Raw genomic sequence first — 17,504 nt, 5'->3', positions numbered from 1 at the left:
CGGCGGCGGCGGGCGGGCAGGCCCCGCCTCCCCGGGCCGCGTGTGGCGCCGCGGCGCGGGCTGCGCTCGCCATTGTGTGCGGGCGCGGCGGCTCCCGCGGCGAGCGGCGCCGCGATGCTCGAGGGCTGCGCGCCCGCTCCGAGGCGGCAGCAGGAAGGGGCTGCGGCGCCGCGGCGCGGCCCGCCCGCCTGCTGAGGGCTCGAGCTTCGCGTGGCCGCCGCCGCTCGCGCTCCTCCGGCGCGGCCCAGCCCGGCTCGGCTCGTCCCTCTCCATGCGCTGAGCGGCCGCGGGGCGCCCGCCCGGCTCCATGGACGCCTTCAGCGCCGCCAAGGCCAAGATGGGCGCGAAGAGCGGCGGCGAAGCGGCGGCAGCGGGGCTCCCCGCGCCCCAGCCCCATCCCGCCGCGCCGGCTCCCGGCCCCGCCGGCCCCGGCTCGCCCGCCGCGCCCGAGCCTGCCGCCTACCGGCTCGAGGACCTGGAGACCTTGGCCACCGTGGGTGAGTGCGCGGCGGGAACAAAGGGGCCGCTGCCCCCGCGCCCCCGCTTTGTGCTGCGGCCCCTTCCCTCCCTCCCTCCTTCCCTGCGGGCGCTGCTGGGCGGGGGCCTCGCGGCCGTTAACCGCCGGCAGGTGCCGCCCGCCCCCGGGACCCCCCCGCCCCGCCGAAAGGCGCCGTTGGGGCGGTGGCCGCCGCGGCTCCGCGCGCCGAGTTCGTGCCGTTCAGCGGGGCGGGGGAAGGCAGCGTTTCGGCTCCGCGCTTGTCTTGTTCTTTTTATTACTACTGTAATTTCCACGGCGAGGTCCTTCCGTGGGACTTGGCGTGCGCCCCAGCAGGGCATGAGCTCCTGCCGCGCTCTCGGCGCCGCCCCGCGGTTGCCCCGCGGCCCCCGGAGGTGGCGCGGGAGGCGCCTCGGCGGCTCCTCGGCGCTTGTGCCCTGAGCGACGGGCCGAGGGCGGCCGCTGTCGCCGTCTGTGCGCGCTGTGGAGCCGCGGCGGAGCGGCCGGTCACCGCGCGCGGCCCGTCCGCGGGGCAGCAGTCGCCGCCGCAGCGTCAGCGCCTGCCGCCGTGAGAAGCGCCGTGGTGCGCGCTGGCTGCGCTGCCGAGCGCCGCGCTCAGGCGCAGCTGCAGGGCCAGCCGGCAGGGCAGACGCGCTCCGCGAGAGCAGGTGGGCGTATTTAAAAACCCGCATCCGCGATGCCGCCCTGCGGACTGGTGCAAAGTGGCTTCGCGTAGGATCTCGGTAAAAGGCAAACTTACACCTCAGGCGTACCATCTTCCCCCTCCAGAAAATGCCTGTAGTGTGCAGAGTTGTGAAGTACGTGTGTGTATTTAATAAAACGACAGCTCCAGGGACGTGATGTTCACTGTGTGAACATTAGCTACCCAGTGTAGTACCTATCGGAGCCTTGCACTTGGAAGGGAGCGTGCATGCATAATTGGGAACACTTTTCCCCTTGGCTTGTAGGGTGTCTGTTCAGCCATTCAGATTTTTTTTTTTTTTTTTTACTTTTTTTTTTTATATTTATCTATGAAGTTATTTTTGGATAGATTTATTCCAGCAAGTGCTGTAAACTTCTGTTTCCCTCTGCAAGCTTGCTGTACTTAAGACGTCTCCAGTCTAGACGTTGTGATTTAAAGCCTTTCTTAGTTAAACTGATGGTTTATTTCTTTTGGTGTTCCATATTTTTTTCTTATGCTGTTGGAAGTTCATAAAATATGATTCATAGAGTATCTTGTGAAGTGCATTGCTTTTTAAAATAATGTTTCTCAGTTAAAATGCGAACGGGTCTTTTGCTGAGAAGTTTGGAGGGATCGTTGAAAGGGAGTTTGGAAGCTCCCTGGTCCTGCTTCTCCCCAGCAGTGGTGAATCCTGCTCATGGGATTGCCACTGTTTGCAGTGGACATGAGGGATTAGTCCTTCACATGCAGCTGCAGGAAAATACAATCCTTAAACAAAGGTCTAATTGTCGTGGAAATGTCCTTAAGGAATTGAAGAAATATTTTGGGTTGACACAAGGATTATTTCTGAGCAGTGTAGCTTTTCACAGTGTTCTTTAAGGTGCATTTTAGAGCTTGAGAGGGAGGAAGGTCATCATTCCACAAAGAATTCAAAGAGGAAATTCCTCCTAAGAAAGAGCCTGTTTGGTGTGCTGAGGAAGGGAGGACAAGATAAAGAGTAGACTGTCACCCATTAGGGCACTAACAAACTCCCCCTTTTCTCCCTGTATCCCCCAGTTTGATTTTTCTTTTTATAATTTTCTTTGCTATCTCTTAGTTAACTCCTCTTTGCATCTTTGAAATTGATTGTTGAGTAGAGAGAAACAGAAACAAAACACAGACCTTGAAGGTTGTAAAAATGTGCACAGATGCACACCAACAGCCTAAACAAAGAAGCTGAGGCGCTTTATTGTAAACAGGCTTTAAAATTGATTTATTGTATGCCTCTGCTCCTGTGTAGAAGGCTCTGAGGAGAGAACCGAGCTAGCTCCTCGCTGGAAAGCAGTACGGCTGCCTCAAAGTGATACTGAAACTGAACACATTTATACCTGCCTCTGAGTGGCAGAGTTTGTGCTCTCAAAGATGCAGGGCCTCACTGATGTAGACCTACAGTACATGCAGGTCTGGGCTAGTATCTCTGCAGGCTGTTGGGCAGCTCTGCACGCACCTCCTAATGTGCTACATCATCCTGCTTGCTTAAATATACTGCAACAGTGCAGCATACTCCAGAACACAGATATTTATTTTACCTTGAGAAGCTCATTTTGACTAGGTTTAAACCCTTTAAAATTAATTAAACATAGTTTATTTATATCACACGTACTGGAAGAGTATGTATGTTCACACTTTTTTTTTTTTTTTTTTTTTTTTAGCAAAGTTTTAACTAAATAATACCATAATCCACTTTTCTCACCTCTCTGTATGAGGAGATGAGATTAATGTACTGTCATCAGTTTTACTGCAGCAGTTTAGCCCTGTGTGCGGTTTGACTGCTGTGATAAGAATAGCCATTTTCTTCTGTTGTTCTGGAAAGCTGTGTGCTGCAGCTCAGATTTAGGGATATCTAAAGGGGAGGGGGCTGCCCAGAAATTACAGGGCAGGAAGTCGTGATACTAGGGTATGGGTGTGATAAAGGAGAGAGAAAATACAGCAGCAAGGGTGGTGCTTCAGCCTTCAGGATACATCTCTATACCAGAAACACTGGATCCAGGCTTAGACAGCCAGCACTGGTCTTGGGAACTACCTGCGGAGTTCAGTGCTTGTATAGCCGCAGTACGAGTAATGTTTGAGCTGACTAAATGGTGGTGCTTTAGATGTTTATAATCGCCATTAATGTTCTGAAGCCTCAGAGTGTTTATTCCTTTGTAACCTTTGAAGAGGCAGCACTTTTTTCTCCTCCCCGCCTAATTCATTTAAATGGCTAAAGATTAAGAGGCAGTACTAGCTAGTTTTTAAGGAATTTCATTGTTCTGGTTAGTGAATCTGACAGCTTTTTAGTTATTTGGTCCAAGAGGAGGACCTGAAAATCTAGTTTAGATCTGGTATTCCTCTCTTGAATTTTTGGAGGAATTTAGGTACCTACAAATGAGTCTTATAAAGTGAGCAGGTGAGAAGGCTCTAAACTTTTTTTTTTTTTTTTTTTTTTGACTATGGTCATACTTAAATTTATGTGCCTTCTCTTGGAAGGTGGAATAAAAGCTTGTCGGGTGAAAGAAAAAAAAAAGTTGGAGGTAGCCTCTTTGCATGTAGTAGCTACTGGTTTAGTTCACTGGTTCATCATCTAAGACAATTAAAAACTCCACGATAACCTTACTGCTATGGTGTGGGCTGGATTGAGAGTACTCTGCAGTTGGGAGTTCTGCCTGTTCTGTGAAGGCAGAAAGAGAGCAAAAGGGTGAAGAGTTTTAACATGGTGAGTAGGAGGGCATTTATCCCCCTAGCATGTCCCAAGCTTCCACCTTTGTTTTCTTTGTTTTGTTGCATTTTTTGCCGTTTCGCTAAAAAGAGTATAAGAAGAGACTATAACCAGATAGTGTCCTTATCTTTTATCTATAAAGGGGAAGGCCCTATGAGGTTAGGGGCTGGGGAAGGGGGACAGGATTTTGGTGCATTCTGATCTCGGGCACAAGCTGATCTTCAAGAGGAATAGCATTTCACTGGGAGAACTTCCCGAGAGCTTGAAGATGTGGATTTGAACCTATTGAGATGCATTCTTTTTGCTTGGTGCTCTAAACTAGGAGCTAAGTGTGATAGCTCTGGAGCTATTGAAAGTAACAAGTCTACTTCTGTTTTTGAATTAATTTTCTTTTCAAAGGGAGCTGAACCATAATGGCTTGCTCAGCATGCTCAGTTTCTTCAAACAAGCCAGAAATATCTCTATTGGGTTTAAGCAGTGTTCTGGTGTGCCAAGGTTGCAACAGTTCTGCACATGCATAGAAGCAAAAACTTAAATGTCTTGAGGTTGTGTTTTTTTTTTTTTTTTTTTTTTCCCCCCCAGTGGAATATACCAGCTAAAATTTCATCATCCATCCACCCAAGAGATGTGTTAGCAGGTGCTTCTTGCATCTTACATGCGAGTTTCAGCCTTTTGGAAATCTAGGCTGTGGAAGGGAGAGTTTGTGAATCCCGGTAGGTAGCTCCTGAATTCCAACAACTGTTGGCAATGGCGGTTTAATGAGAGCACCCTTAGTGTTCAGAGTAGTCATAGGGGCTGCAATTGAATGTTTAATTATCCTGAAACAAAGATACTGATTTTAGAGTTACTCTGTAGTGAAGAAGTAATTCGGAGAAACTAGAATAATAAGCACAAGGAAAACAGAAGAGGCTGCTTTCTTTTTGGAGAAGTAAGGTGGGAGAAGAAACCCTTTATTCCCAGATGAGATGTATAGCAATAAGGGAAAAAAAATAGGCCTGTAGGGACAAAAAAGATGACAAACTTACTTCTGTCCTTTCTCCTACTAGAGGTGTTTTCTGCCTCCCCCCCGAGTACTATTAATACCAAAACATACATTATAAATGTAAATCAGGTTTTTTACATTCATTAGATTGATGAAATATTTTAATAGTAAACATCATCTTCATTCGAATAGATTCTTTTAAATGACATTGGAAATGATCCTTTTAAATGACTGTTCCCAGGAAGTGCTTGAAACTAAACAAATGTAGAAAAAAAAAAAAAAGGGCAAACCAATATTTTAATTTCTCTGAGCAGGGGAAGAACTTAAGGTACATGGGAAAAATGAGAAGCAACACAGTTTTATAGACTTTCACTTGTCTTAACATGAACAGAATATGATAACCAAATGCGTTTCTAAATGACATTATGTGAGAGGAACAGTAGGTGCAAAAATGTAGTCCAAAGCTGTAAGAATGAATCTGCTTCTGTACAGGGCGTCACAGTAATATTTTCCCTGCATATAGTCCAAATCAAAAATTCTGCACCAGAATACTGAAGTTCTTTAATAGCTAAGAATGTCTTTTTTTTTTTAATCAGAAATCCTTTTTTTTTTTAAGCTCTTTAGAAGGAGTTTGAATTATTTATGCTTCTTAGCAAGTCTTATTTCGAATTTCACTGTTTAGCATCTTTCCTATTTAAAATATTATTCTGATGAGTCTGCGGGCATTTTTTCCTGCTTGTCATGTATCTTGATATTGAAATGATGAATAATGATCCATAATTTAACTTGGCATCATCCTTAAATAGCAGAAATTTTAGAAGAAAACACTGAATGTTGTGACTGCAGTGGTGGCGCGAATTCACCATTTATATTAGTACATCTTTGAGACTTCAGTCATCATACTAAATATAATACTAAATACTAAATAATACTACTAGTAATAATACTTGGATTTTCTCTCTCCTTCTGTGGAATGTAATTCTTACCTCATTTCTACCTTCCTCAAGATCATACTTGTCCTAAAATAAGTCTCTGCTATTGTACCTGATGTTCTACAGACAAAATGACCGAGAGTGTCAGCTTTATTCTGTTGTTTTTTCTGCAAGCCACTACTGATGCTAACTGAAGCAGCATAATATTTATAATGGAGAGGCAGCAACAGGTCCTCTCCAATTATATTCCTTTAGGCTGGAAAAATTGGTTTGAAGCAAATATGCTCTTACCTTTCAGAAAGAGAGGTCAGAAGGAGGAGAGAGCACATGAAAGAAGTCTGAGTATGTGAAAATTGAAAGTTCACATTTCTGCTTTTCCCTCTTCAATTTAAAACATCAGATGTTGAGGTAAATAGGCTTAGTGTTTGCCTGTTGCCTGTTTCTTTTTCTTTAATCTTGTTTAAGTATCTAAGTGATTGCAGAAGAAACTTCAGAATGCTTTCTCTAATGTTGTAGGCTTGATGGCATGTTATAGAATGAGTATCCTTTGACACTTTGATACTTATCAAGCAAGTCCTATAAATAACTCAGGGAAGCCCCAAAGTGTCTACTCTGATGCAAAGAATTAAAAAATCTGGAATCCAGCTGCTAATGTTATGGAAAAAGGAAACATGGAAATCCCCTTTCCACAAAATGAAGAACGCAACTGTCTTTCCCCTTCTCCCTGTGCACCACTTCCTCCCCCCCCCCCCCCAAAAAAAAAAAAAAAAAAAAAAAGGTTTGCTTAAATATAAGGTACCATTGAAAAAATATTCCATTATTCTACCAGGAACTGGTGTGTATCTGCCCAAAGTAAAAAAGATGGAAAACCTGAGGGTAAAAAAAAAAAAAAAGGTAGATATGAGTTAAATTAGTTTCTTCTCTCCAAGCATCCCTGCAAGGGTGGAAATTGGAATTTAAAATACTGATGATTGGCAACATACTTGAATATGCATGTCTGGACTCTGTCTGGTGGACCAAGAGAGTAGCTTTCTGGAGGTGAATGTCTTGCTCTGTTGGCTTTTACACTGCTGCAAATAAGGGAAATGAACTCAATGTTAAATTACACTTAATCCTGCTTTGGTCCATTTTAAAGGTCATTTATGATATATGAACTTCAGAAGCAGAAAATGTTGGTGGACTTTATGTACCAGGGCTGTTATGAGAAGCATAGACATATATACAGAACAAAGAATGAATTTTCATAACCTGAAAAATGGGGACTTTATCTTTACCCTGTTAGAGCTTGCCTGGGCATAAGCTGTACTTAACTAAATTAGGTTAAACAGTACAGTTCTCCTACTGTTGATGCTTATCAGTGTAAAATGATCTTCGGTCTTAGCTTGTTCTAAATAGGAATAGTTTGACATGGTGTCTTCCCTTGGTAAAGCATAATATACCTCTTCCCACATCTACACAGGTCTTGAGTTATTTTCAGTTATTTCAAAAATAATAAGTAAAATTTTGCTGAGTACTATGTGGTAGTATGCACCAAGGATATTCAGGTATTAAGGAGATATATTTCATTTTAATTCTCAAAATAAGAATATAATTTTGCTTTCCCAAAGGAAACATTTCAAGTGGACGAACAAACCTTTTTATTTTAAAGATGATATACAAGATTCTTTTAGGCTGTGTTCATTGTCTGTGCCTTGCACTAGAGCAGTCGATCACTTTTTTATATATATGTAGATCTATGATCTGTTTATATATATATATATATATATATATAAAATCAGAAGTGATTTGGGGGAGTATTTGAAAAAAATGTTACTTCTGAAACTTTTTTTAAAGGCTTGGAGGGACAGGATTTATATTTGTAATGTAGATTGAGTGCTTTTATGCTGCAACCATTTTTATTCTCAAGAAGTATTTCTGAGGATCATACAAATTCTTCACATTGGAAAGGCAATTTGAACTGGTATTCTGAAACCTGTAAAGTAGCATATTCCTGATTAGGATTAGCTCGAACCCCCTCTCCCCCTCCCCATACATTTTAAGCGCCACAATATTAGGAAACTCTGAATAGGGTGTTTTCACAATCCAGTTTAAGCAATTTAACTGCATCTACATGAGCTGAAACTTTTCCACTGAAAGACTAGATGATAACTGAAGCCGGAAAAACAGTGTTGGAAGCTGTAAGTTCAAGCATAGAAGTATTTTGAAAATGCTCTTCCGGACATACCTGCCGTGTAGGAAATTATAGCTGTCCTCTCTTGGCCTACCTACAGTAAATTTAAGCTGTCCAGTCTGGGCAGCAGTTGTATGGCCAAAGTGTCCTCTTTTTTTTTTTTTTTTTTAATCGGTAAAATAGGCTTGTGCGAGCTGATGGGTAATGCCCATGCCGAGAGATGCGTTAATATCTCTATACATCTTAAAGATAATTTGAGGATGCTTGTAAGAGTTTGTTTGCAGTGCAGCAGTTGTCTTCAGATGTATGCACTTCAAAATTCTTTCTTGGTGCATTTTGACAGCTACCCCATCCAGCCATAAGTTGCAGTTATTTCTGGCTTTTTTTTTTTTCCTGTGAGAACTGTCCATTTCGCTGCCTGCTTTCTTCACTCCAGACCCAACTTGGAGCAGTTGATAGCTGGTCCGTTAATTGATTGACAGAACTTTTGTTCATATGAGTTTTTTAATTTCTTCTCCAGGGAATCAGTTGGTCGGCTTCAATACACCACATCTCAGAGAAGTTACTAGTATGTAAGTTTAGTTATCTATAACTGAAATACATTAACATTAATAGAAAAAAACACATTGTTTCCATGTGCTCTTTCTCTCTCTTCAGCTATTGCAAAGTAATAATAAAAAGTCTAGAGAAATTTGTCATGCACTCTTCTCATTAAACAATTCTAATTTGCTCCTTTATTGCAGATTGTTTAAAATGGAGAAAAAAAAAAGAAAGTAATTGGTCTACTTTTCAGAATATATTTGCTAGCATTATATGTCAGCAGGTTACAGTTTCCAAACAGGCTAGCTTTTATGCAAAAATCCTCTTTGCTATTCTTTCTTTACTGGATATTAAGTGTGAAGACAAACTGCAGCTTTCTCTGTCGCAATGTAAAGCGATATTTGTAGAACTTGCACAACAAATTCTGCAACTTAAAGTAAAAGAATTAGAATATGGAAAAGTCATTGCTTGCTTTTTATCGGTCAGAGCATAGGGCTTCTTAATTGGCTGCCTTTAGCATTTAGCTGTTGTTTATTTCTACGAACTATTAATAAAAAAAATCTGCAACATGTAACAAAACTAGGTTTTTGTTTATTTTTAATTAGGATATGTATGACTCCCTTAGAGGACTCTTTCTGAGCTAGTTTTTCATGGGAGGATGCATACCTGGTATATGTTTACTTAATTCCACTGTTCAGCTTGCAAGAATTCAGGGATGTAATAACTTGTATTTTGCATTTGTGGGACTAAAGAGGAAAGGTTGCTCAAGACAAAAGAAATATTTAATTTAAACTATTACTAACAAGCATAACCCATCTTGCAGTTTTCCTTGTGTGTGCTTGTCATTGTTTTAAGCATATATTAAAAAGGACTAAAGCTGTTGATATAATGGATTGTTTTACTGGGAAAATGTGCCTATTTAGTCATTTGTATCCTGTAATACAAGAGGAGAACATGTACTGCTACTAATGTGTGATCTCCCCATCCCCCCGCATTGTTTTATGTGATTTTTTTTTTTTACAAGGGAGATAATGTTTTGTTACTTTTTTAGGGTGTCCTCTATGCGTGGTTATTTATTTAAGTGTTTTTTCGTTAAAATAAAGCTTGTTGAGCAGCATTCTTGGCATTTGCTTGAGTGTTGTTCTGTTTATATGGGAGAATGTGGGGGCTTTGAGCAATTTGACATGTTTAGAGTAATGACACTGGTGTTACTGTGGAGGTGTAGGGAGCTCCCTGGATTAAAGCAAGATGTCTACCAGTATCACTTTTTATGTCTGTCTGTCAGTAAATTAAATGCTCCAGAATTGTTAAGGTACATGTTGTGAGAGCTGTCCCTGTGTGGACTCTTCAAAACAGGCTGAACTGGTAGAAGATCTTTACTTTGCTGATACGGTAATTAGGATGCACTGTAATAGGTATATGGATGTTAAATATAAAACCGAGATGCATGGATGCTGATTATACAACTTGTGGTGATATAATAGCACACTGCTCTGGCCACCTACCCCAAAATGATGACATATTTCTTGTCTCAGACTTCTCCCTGGCTTGGTATTGTCTTCTTGCACTGCTTTGGGTACAGGAGGTGATAGTCTGTATGGTTTTATCACGTTATGTCCTTCTGGAAATGACTTTAGAGAGTGCATTTTAATATTTTGATTTGTTTCCACAGAGATCAAGGGGTAACTTTGCATCTCTGTCCCTGGAGAACTAACTAACAATGAGCACAGCTGCTGGTCAGTCCATTTCTAAACTGGGATTCTCATTGCCTCTCAGAATTATTTCAGAATGCATTTTGGTGTGCTGAGTATGAGGTCTGATGCCACTGAAATGCTCCAGATTCTTGTGAAGATCTATGAAGACTTCTGCATGGTAGATCTGTTTCAGCAACTTCTTGTCACACCCCTGAGGTGCTGTATATGGAAGTCCCGTTAGATTAATGGCATTTCTCCTCTTTCTTTTTTATTGACAAGTATGACTCTCACCTGGAAAGGGACCATCTATGTAGATTCAGTAATATATTTTGAAATAGTATCATTTGAGATACTTTTTCAAATGAACTGCATTTCTGAAAGCTTGAGTGTTGCAACTTAATTCAAATGTTTATGTATAAAAGCTCCCTGTTAGTAATTTACAGTGAGCAGATGTGATTAATTCAACCTCATTAGGGAAGTTTTTCCTTGCTAAAATTATTTCTGTAGTTTTTCTGTTAGAAAAAGCAGCTGGGAAGAAGCTGTGTGAAAGACAATACGTTCCATAAAACAGAGCCATTGGAAAACAAAGTAACTGAGGAAATCATGAGGGCTATCTAATGCTGAAGTTAATGCCAAATATTGTAATTGAAATGGAACTGTATTTCCTCTGGAAAAATCAAATCCATTTTGGGTGTCAACTGTGTATATTCCCTGATTTGTAAGCTGAGAAGTAGATGGCAAATCGGGGAACAGACACTATGCCTGTGAAAGTTGTCCCTATCAGATTTATCTATTTAAACTTATGTTTATCTTCAAAAACTGAAATACAAATCCTTTTTCTGCTGTAGCTAAATAACATTTTGCAACTGAGGATAGTGCCTTTTTTTTTTTCCTTCCCTCCTTTCCCTGGGAATTTGTGTGATGCATTGTTGTTCCTTTGTATATAAAATATACTATGTTCTTTGTTCTAAATATATAAATGAAAAATGTTTCTAGAATTATCTCATCTCTTATCTGTAACACTTGGTGTTTACTGTAAACCAAAGATTATTTTTATGGAGAGGAAGGTGTTTGACTTCTTTATGTTGTTTATTTTGAAGTTAAGTAGGCCTAAACTTTCAATGCTGCCAGTTGTGGGTTAGCAGACTGTAGCGTGATACAACATTTCTGGCTTGTGAGGCAAATTTGGAATAACGATGGGAAAGTAATCTTCTGGAAATCAATGATAATGCAATTTGAGTAGATCATGTGCATTCTGTGGTATAGTAATATTTGAACTCTGAAATCTGGAATATAGGATGCTTTCCAAAATACCTCTTAAAAGCGTAAAAACATAATCTTTTTCCACACAGAAATTGAGGATAGGATATTCGAGTAACTGGGATGTAATTCTATAAATGTGCAACCTGGCTGACATCAGAGGAGAATTGAGAAACAAGTCCAATGTTGTTTAGCAAGTATTTTTTAAAATATTCTTTTAACATGAAATATGTGTGACTTATTCTTCAGAGGATGTCTATTTTTGGTGAGCTTATTGTATGTGGTAGTATTAAGTAGAGAAGCAAAATTGTGAAATGAGATACTTGAAAAACAGTCTAGTCCCTACTTAGAAACCTGATGTATCAGAGGTTTTTTTTTTTTTTTTTTTTTTTTTTTCCCTGCCCCCTCCCCCCTTTTACTTTGGTGTAGCAATGTTACACCAATGTTACTCCCCTTAACAATCTTATTTTCTGTCAGTACTTGAAGTGAACCTATCTAACTTAAAACTGAAGCAGGATTTTTTTGCATAGTTCTCAGTTTAAATGAATGTGGACTGTGTTTGCTGTTTCTTGTTGCTTTTAAGGATTTTTTAATGTGTACCTTGGTAATAAAAGTCTGAAATAAAAATAATTTTATCTCTCTTTGAATCTTGATGTTAAAAGTTTAATTGCAAGTGACATGCTTTGAAATCATGTATTTAGAGATGAGGGTTCACACTTCTGTATTAAACTTAAATGTTGGTTAGTTTTATTGACTTTGTGTAGTTACTTGTATTTTAGTAAAGTGGTTACTTAGTGAGACTGAGGCTAGCAAACTAGGTGAATAGTTGTCAGGCAGTAACAGAGATTAATGTGTAGGTAAGGCATTATCTTTTTTCAAGATTATTTCCCCTTTTGAAAGTAAAACAGTGTAAATTTGGTGGGAGTAGCATTTAACTCCGGAAATCAAAATTAAACGTGATGGATCTTGAAACAAGAGAGTAAGGTCAAGGGGCTTATACTGTTTTGAGATACTCTTCCCTTTTGTTCCAGTAGGTCCCTTGCCTTTTTAGAGCAAAACAAGTAGAAAAGAAAATGGAACTATGGCTAAGAGCACAAGTGGGCATTCTGAATGAGTATATATAGAGAAATAGATTTTACAAGTGCTTCATTTGGTAGGAATATCTGAACTTGTACTGGTTGATAGTGCAGAATATGGGATGTCAGCAATTTTATGTTAATGCTTCACTCGGAAACCTGCCAGCTGTGGATTCACTGATAGCCAAAGCTGGGCAGTCCTGCATGGAATACTGCCAACTTATCTCTTATAATGAAGTATGTTGATAAATCATTCTCTAATCTTCATGTATTTTGGCATTTAAAGCATTTGTAGGAGGAAAAATGCTCCTTCATATAATCGCTGGATAGAACCTAATTGGTTTTCATTTTTGATAGAGATATTAGATTATTTGAGAACAAATACAACTCTGTTGCTTGACTTCCCTTGGTTCTCTGAAATGTTCTTGAAATAGGCAAATTAGGTAGTGATTGCAGTAACGCAAAAGATTTGGAAATGTTAGGGTACTTAGAGGGGGATGCAGAGAGAAGGGGACAAAATATTATTTGATTGCTTCAGAGGTTCTTCTGTAGCATAATTGCTTTATTTTTATAAACAAGATTAATCCTTTTTTTTTTTTTTTGCTAACTTTTGTTTACTTTGCAATAAAGTACATTTATTTCTAAGCGTGCTTATTTCTTCCAAAGGTTTTGCAGATAGTATATAGATCTCATTGTAAAGATCAAGGAACTCAGTAAATGACTAAAGGACAGTACAGAGAAAAATGTTTTATAGAGCCTACTTAAACATTGACTTACCAATATACAGCTAATGATAGTATTTAACTTTCTCTATTTTGTGTAAATCACTTTTTCTGATATCTCCCTAGGATGTATATATTGGATAGTGCAATGCTCATAGCCTCTTCCATCATGGATGTAGAAAGATTCCTTATAGGTGAAACAATTTCATCAGTCCCTGTCCTGTCTTCTGAGACCATTAATTTGTTCCTAGGAAACAAACTGAAACTCCTGAAACAAACTCCTGTTTGCTACATAGAATTGTAAATACCTCATAGACCAAATAATGCTTCATGCTTGGCATAATTAATCTTTTTTTCATGGGAGAGCTATGCCATTTATCTTTGCTGTAGAAAATTTAGAATGCTTCAGCTTTTGTAAAATGTGTTAAGAGGTAACACCTGTAGCTTTCAGTAATGAATGATTCGGGTTATATCTGAGGCAATGACCCTGTCCACGTAGATAGGTTTTGTGTTCACTTCTGAGTCTTTTATCTGCCTCTGCCTTCTGATTTTAGCACATGGTGCTGGTGCATCATTTCTTTAATACAATCTATAATTCAGTATTTAAGCTTAAAATGATTGTTTTTGAGAATGAGTAATTTGAAATACTTGAAATGTGTTACGTCAACTCTTGCTTACTAAGAGGTCTGCCTACTATCAATGATGCAATGATTCTTGAGAAACTTGAGTCCACAAAGCCTTTGTGCCGTGAGGACTACAGCTCGTGAAGTCAGCTAGCTGTAAGTCAATCTACCCTGTCAGTGTGGTTTTGAATGTGTTATTTACTGCGGTCTGTACTGTGTCCCGTGATCTTGGTTTTAAATATATCGGGCGAGGTTCAGATAATTAATTCTGACAGTTTATGGAAGAAAATTGAAAAGGGCCAAAGTGAGAAGGAGCCATGACAGTGAACAATAAAATAGATTAGGCTGTGTGTGTAAATACACACACTCACACTCAATCTGTGTGTGTTTTATCTCTCTATATGTACATATAGATGGTAGTGTATTCTGTGCTTTAGTTATGTACATGTACAAATATGTATATAAAACTAATGTGCAAGTATGCACATGGATGTATTTAAATATTTCTACAAAATTTGATGTAAGATGTATCAGGGAGGACTTTTCTTCTATAGCTTTGGTGAAACAACATATGGAATGTTTCGCTCTACTTTGGCAAAAACTGTTAAGCTGTCAAAGTTGGTGGTATTCATAGAATAAATAGCAGGGTGAATAAAGGACTTTATAATGTTGCCTGACACATGGTGTTTACTTCTTTATCTTATAGTTTCCACTTTCGTTAGATAATGTGCTTGACTTTTTTATGACTGTAGGATTAAATTATGACCATTAGGATTAAATTCTAGGAAAAAAATTGGCTGGTTTTTAATGCTGCATTTAGGTCCGTGTAACGTCATAAATATCCAACCTGTAAAAGTTAAACTTATGTGTTTATACACACAGAGGGGAAAGGATATAGTTAAGTAACACATGGATTGGTGAGTTTTAGATCTCAAGACCAAGTCCTGTTTGTAGTTGGGAATAGCCAGATATTTTTTACAGTCACAGCTTAAAGATGTGGTTTGGTCTCCCCTCTGCTGACCTCCCCTATCTCCGCCTTCAACTTAGGACAGAGAGCTGATCCTACATATTCAGCCAGTGTGCTTAACTAAACAGTTGTCGTGAAATGCAGTTTTTAAACACCTCAAATGACTTTTCTTTTGTCTGCACACAATTCACCACTGCACCACTTTCTGCTTAGTCGCCATCAGAGGTGTTTTTTTTTTTTTTTTTTTTTTTTTTTTTTTAGAGCAGCTACTAGTAATTAAACGAGATTTTTTTTGCTAGCTTTTTATGTTGATACTTGTTTGGGAAAACATTTATGGCTGGGAAAGTACATCTGTGTTATTGCCTGTTTGTGAATATTTCCCACCTGTGTTTCCAGATCTGTGGATTTTGTAGAGTATCTAATGCTAACTGTATTAAAGTAAGTGCTAAACAAAAGGAAAACCTGTACAGAAATAGTAAACAGACCACAACCATGCTCTAATATAGGCTGAAAAGCTTGTCCTTACTGGTGTAAAATTAAACATATTGTTATAACATAGCCTCTTCAACTCATTTTAGTATTAACTGTAGTGGCCTGTTAACCGCTTGATTTTCTGTCTTCCTCTACAGTTTGTTTTTTGAAAGTTGTGTCTAAGGTCAGGCTTGTTTCATGAAAGGAATTGCCTTTTGGTGGTTTGCGCGTGTTCTTTCATAATGTCTCAAATATTCTCATCTAGGATCATCTTTGTACTTTTAAATAATTGTCGTCATGTACACTCTCCTTTTAAAAGCTTGCTTGATGGTTGTTATGGAATTAATGAATATGCTGTTCATAGGTATAATATTAAAGGGAACTTTCACTGGATAGAGCCTGGCCAAAAATGTGTGCATATGTGCATGTGTAAAGTCAAGCTGGGAAGTTGGTTTCTAGCTGTGGAAGCTTGTGAGAATGCCTTTTTTTTTCTCCTTTTAAGAAACCAGATATTAATATACAAAAGGCATTCCAGTTGTTTTAGTCACACAGGCAGAACTGAAGTTACAAACAAACTGGAATTTCAAATGAGTTTAGATTTATGGTTTTTTTTCAGTACAAAAAAGAAACTATACAATACTAAGTAGTGTGACAAATTTTAGAACACTTTTTCAGCTGCAAGGTCAAAATGTTTACACTAAACATAGAACTGTTACATTAAGATGACATGTCCTTAATAATGCGAAGTACTAGTGGTAAAAATGTCTTCACTCTTTAATTTTATCAGTAAGGAACTTCCTTGGGTTGTTTGGAGATTTTTTTTCTGAAAAGTATTGCTGTTTGATTGCTCTTTAAGAAGAGAATATTGAGAGTAGGTTTTTGATATTTAAAATCTGTATTAGCACATTTCTTCAGTTCCTTGTCATATCATTTATTTGGATACTTAAGACTTTCTGTCATAATAGCTTGTTATGTGGGGAACATTAATAATGTCCATTCTTGTGCTAAACAACAGTGATTTCATCACCTTTCCTTGGAGAATATCACAGTATTTTTTGTATGGTATAGTATGAGTGAATCTAGGAGGGTAATGACACCTGAAGTAAATTCTGGATATGTAATGCATCTTTCTGCAGTCTCTCGAGAATATCTGATGATGCAGTTCTATGAATATAAACAAAGCCTCCCTTTGAGAAATACTTTGTCCCACTTGCAAATTGTCAGTGGTCTTATTAACCCTTAAACAAAATAAATCCATTTCCCGTTAGAGTTCGATTGAACCTTTTTTTAGAATAAGATTCCTCTTGGTTTGTTGTTTGATTTATTTTGTAAAACTTAGCTTAGTCAAGTTCCAGAGGCCTCGACACACCATGCACAGCTTCTAGACAGAAAGAAATTGAGTCATTTTCAAGGAGGGATTATTTTGCTATGTTTAAAACAAGTTATTCATGTACGTTATAATAAGTTGCTCAGTATAGCCTATGAAAATGAGCAGTTATTTTCTATTTTTATCTACAAACAGCTTAAGAAATAAGGTGAAGCATTAAAAATTCTTCTAAAGACCTTCTAAGACTTTTCTGTGCTGCATAAACTTGAATAGCATAATGTAAAATTTTGGTTATGTAGGTAAATGCTACCTAGCAAATTGAATATTGTTTGAGTTATAATTATTTGTAGAAACTGTAGCTCCTCTTTCTTGTTTTTAATGTCCTCTTAGTTAAGTTAGTTAGTCCTCTTTAACGTCGTTATAGTACTATTAAATGTTAGATGAGTTGACTTTTTTAATAGCATATTCATGATACTGGGAAGTTCCTGATGACAGTGTCAAATTGTATTTACCTGATGGTCAAGATTAGAGTTGTGTAGATCACTTAGCGTAGTTCTGCCTACAGATACCTTTGGTGAAAGAGATGAAAGAAAAAAATCAGTGAGATGCTAGCGCTGTAAAAAATAAAAAGGAAAAAATTCACAGGTATTTGCCATTTTATAGAACGAAGTGTGTTCCGTGTAAAGAGGCTTTCACTTGTCTTTTTTTTTTTTTCCTCTCAGTCTTCGACCTGTGTTCTTGAGGAACAGTTGGCTAGTCAATTACTGGGTCAGTTACTACAGGTTTAGTTAGTGTGCAATTTTTTATTTCTTTGCATTGTAAAAAGAG

At 39.0% G+C, this 17,504-nt stretch overlaps 1 protein-coding gene across 1 annotated transcript in view; it reads left to right on the top strand.

Annotated features, from left to right (window-relative positions):
- Positions 1-307: 307 nt before the first annotated feature.
- Positions 308-17,504, top strand: part of PRKX (protein kinase cAMP-dependent X-linked catalytic subunit) — a 50,080-nt gene continuing 32,883 nt past the window's right edge. Inside the window, exon 1 of the mRNA XM_088521842.1 lies at positions 308-497. Within this exon, the coding sequence (XP_088377968.1) occupies positions 308-497 (190 nt within the window). The remainder of the gene's footprint in view (positions 498-17,504) is intronic.

The sequence above is a fragment of the Tinamus guttatus genome, unplaced genomic scaffold, assembly GCF_059628265.1.
Source record: "Tinamus guttatus ecotype Peru unplaced genomic scaffold, ASM5962826v1 Tinamus_guttatus_pri_ptg000134l, whole genome shotgun sequence".
NCBI classification, from domain to species: Eukaryota; Metazoa; Chordata; class Aves; order Tinamiformes; family Tinamidae; genus Tinamus; species Tinamus guttatus.
This window is presented reverse-complemented; position numbering and strand designations above follow the sequence as displayed.